Source organism: Eimeria mitis, genomic scaffold, assembly GCF_000499745.2.
Source record: "Eimeria mitis Houghton genomic scaffold, Emh_scaff4871, whole genome shotgun sequence".
NCBI lineage: Eukaryota > Apicomplexa > Conoidasida > Eucoccidiorida > Eimeriidae > Eimeria > Eimeria mitis.
Window position 1 is genome coordinate 1 of NW_024015443.1, and position 3,695 is coordinate 3,695.

Sequence of the window (3,695 nt, forward strand, 5' to 3'; positions counted from 1 at the left end):
AACTACGGGATGCATGTTCTGAAGTGGCTTCTGTTGCGGCGGCATTTCGGGGCTGGTTGGTTGAGGCCAAATACGTAACACGCCGCAGCTCTGCTTGTCTACTGCGGCTTCTTCAGTCCTTCTTTACAACTCATTTTAATTCTTTAATGATTTGCTTTTGCATTCTCCAGAATATCTCGGTGGATTTCACAACAGTTTTGGTTGGAGCTGCACCGTGCTGTTTTCTCTAGAGAGGTAGCGCGAGTCGGCGGCGGGGTCACACGCCCTAAGTGCTGCTTCGATTGCCTTTTGTTGCTGGAGTTGTTTACTGTTCTCCTTTTTAAGGAAAGATGCTCTATAACACAATCAAGAGGGTCTTGAACGGTACGCACCACACGCAGGGGATGCACGAACTACGCGGCATCTAAGGCCTTTGACGAGTGGTGTTGCATGAGTTAGCGCAGAAGCTTTCACATGGTTTTGGCAAGTTGCGTGTAAACGCTTGCAAACGTTCTACAAGTACATTCGGAGGGAAAGCATGCAGCAAAGGAAGCTTCGCTGAAGCTTCCTTGCGTGCACGCGTGGGGCTGGCTTGTACTATCAGCCGAGGCCGGGCGCGCTGCAACCCCATTTTTGGCTGCCTCCTCCCCGCAACACCCAGGCGCTGAGCTCAACTCACAGGATACCTAGGGACCGGGGAAGGAGGTCAGCTGCTTTTGGGAAACTCTTGCTTAACTCTTTACCTACCTTGCGGCTCACTCCTGTCCTAGATAAAGGCCAGAGAACAAGCGTTATACTTGGTAGCACCGCATGGTTCATCGGGCAAGGTGCGAACCCCGGCCCGATCCCCACATCAAACAACAACACATCAAGCATCGCTGAAAAAAAACAATTGCAAAATAAATAAAATTGATTTTGTCCGTTTATTTATGTTGAAATAGAACCCANGCTGAAAAAAAACAATTGCAAAATAAATAAAATTGATTTTGTCCGTTTATTTATGTTGAAATAGAACCCATTTCTTTCGTAGACAAAATCTCTTCCGATTTCAGCGTGCTTTCCAGCAAAATTGAGGTTGACTATGAGCCACTCACAAAGGGGGGGTGGACGCACGGTCTGGAACCCCAGCAAGCGGAAGCCAGCTCCATTTCGGCATCCAATCCCGGAGAAAATGCATTCCCACCAAAAACGGTTCAAGAGGAGTGCCTCCGGTTGTGCCGTCCTACGCGATATGATGGGCAGCGGGATGCAGAGGTCGTAGAGGAGTTCCTTAATTCCCTAGACTTATACCTCCGCCTACAAGATGCCCCAGAAGAATTCCAACTACTCCTGGCCTCTTCCTTGTTAGAAGGGGACGCACAGCGATGGTGGCTACACTTAAGCAAAGGCTGCACGTTCCCGGAGCGCATCAGGTCCATGCAGGCCTTCCGTGACGCGCCACGTTGCGGGTTTATTCCGAGGTCCGCAAGGGAGCAGGCTATGGCGGAACTGAGAAGGCCTAAACAGGGAAACAGTAAGTAGAGCGCTACATTGCAAAATACTAGTCCTTGGTGGACCGAAGTCCATCCTATGGTGGATGCGGGGCTCTACTATAATTGGTTTATAGCGGGGCTGTCCGGAGCACTTCCGCAGAATGGAAAGGAAAANATGCGGGGCTCTACTATAATTGGTTTATAGCGGGGCTGTCCGGAGCACTTCCGCAGAATGGAAAGGAAAATAGCCACATCCACAGCCTTAGCCGAAAAGGAAGAAAGCGGGCCTGGGAATGATCCCGATTTGGAATCGATGGAAATTGGGGCTGTGAACACCAAGCCAGCTAAACACGGGGCTAGAGGCGGCTACCGTCAGCAGACGGCGAGCTCAACACCCAGACAGCAAGAGGGAGACTCTGAACGGCGTACTTGCTTCTTTTGCAATAGTTAATGTTACGTACTTCGAGATTACCAGATCAGACGTACTCAATAACAAAGAGCTTCCGGGGAGCAGGCCACACGCTGGACGCTCTATGCACCGCATCGAACTCATCCCTAGCTCAGCCCCAAGCTTCTTCTCGAGGTACAGGCAACCCGCACACCTTGAAGAGGAAATTGAGCGGCAGGCGGACGAACTTCTGAAGAAGGGCAAGGTTCAGCCGTCAAGTAGCGCCTTGGGGCACAATCCCATGCTGGCGAAGAAAAAGGACGGCAGGTGGCGCATGTACGTCGACTTTCAACCCCTCAAGAAGATTACAGTGAAGCAAAAGTTTCCGATGCCCAGACTGGACGAAATCCTTGATCGCTTACAGGGTTCGTGGGTATACTCAGCATTTGACTTCGCCGACTCCTTTTTGCAGATCCCCATTCATCCGGAGAACAGGCACAAGACGGCGTTCCACACCCGCACTCGTAAGCNTCCTTTTTGCAGATCCCCATTCATCCGGAGAACAGGCACAAGACGGCGTTCCACACCCGCACTCGTAAGCTGGAGTACACTTGCATGCCCTTTGGCCTGGTGAATGCACCTGCTGACTGTAGCGGCAGGTCAATCACGACTTCCTGGGGCCAATCACCGAGGGATGGATGGTTATATACATGGATGAGATACTTGTGTTCAGGCGAAATGTGCAGGAGCACCTGCAGCACCTCCAGCGGGTGCTGCAACTACTACGTCAAGATCGAGGCGATTCAGCGATGTCCGCTACCGCTGTACACGCTGACGGACGTTCAGAAGTTCCTCGGGCTCGCCTCATACTATCACAATTTCATTCTTAGATTCGCTCTCATTGTTGCCCCTCTAACTGATCTTCTTAAGAAGGAAAAGCAGTTTATTTGGACGAAGAACGAGGACGAAGCTGCCCGACGCCTCATCGGGCACCTGACATCATCCCCAGTACCCGCGCTCCCTGATTTTGACGAGCCGTTTTTACTTACGACGGATGCCAATGACACCCAGTCGGGGTTATGCTCTCTCAGCAAGCTGTTAAATCGAAAAAGCATCAAATAATCGCTTGTTACACACACCGTTTCACAGAGAGGGCGCAAAAGTATCCGGTCAGGGAAAAGGAGCCTTATGCGGTCTGGTGGGTCGTTAAAATGTGCCGGCATTACCTGTACGGCAGGCACTTCACGGTCCAGATCACCAATCATTGACACACCTGACGAAGAGTTTACAGGACTACGACAACGAAAGAGTTGTTCGGTGGCTCTCCCGGATCACGCAGTATGACGTCACCGTCAACTATATGTGGTCGCCGGCGCACTCTCCAGACGCCCTGCAGGTCAGGCAGAATGTTCTGCAAAGGCACTTCTTTGTGATGATTTTCGCTTTCTTTCCAAATTCCGGTCCTCTTATTCCTTAGATACTCATGCGGCTGCAGTCCTAGCTAAGCTCAACAATGGGCGAGGNAATTCCGGTCCTCTTATTCCTTAGATACTCATGCGGCTGCAGTCCTAGCTAAGCTCAACAATGGGCGAGGAGTCAAGCACTACAGCACCGACGGCGATTTCGTTTGGTATCACACGAAGCGTGGTGTTCGTAGATTGCACGTTCCAGCCTCGGTTCGCGCGGAACGTTTACGCAAAATGCATGACCATGCTTCAGCAGGTCATGCTGGGGTCAGTACAACGCTGGAGCGTGTTGCCAGGTCCTTCTGCTGGCCTAGGATGCGCCCTTCAGTCGAGGAATACGTCCTCCCTTGTCCGTACTGCCAGCAGCAAAAGCCGCGAAACACCCTCAAA

General features: G+C 51.5%; 1 protein-coding gene across 1 annotated transcript; it reads left to right on the forward strand.

Moving 5' to 3' along the window:
• Window positions 1–1,984: 1,984 nt before the first annotated feature.
• Window positions 1,985–2,961, forward strand: EMH_0078200 (uncharacterized protein; the record flags this gene model as incomplete). The annotated part of the gene is made up of 2 exons (XM_038022757.1): window positions 1,985–2,363; window positions 2,573–2,961. The coding sequence occupies 2 exons, from the start codon at window positions 1,985–1,987 to the stop codon at window positions 2,959–2,961; spliced, it is 768 nt and encodes a 255-aa protein (XP_037878611.1).
• Window positions 2,962–3,695: the final 734 nt, after the last annotated feature.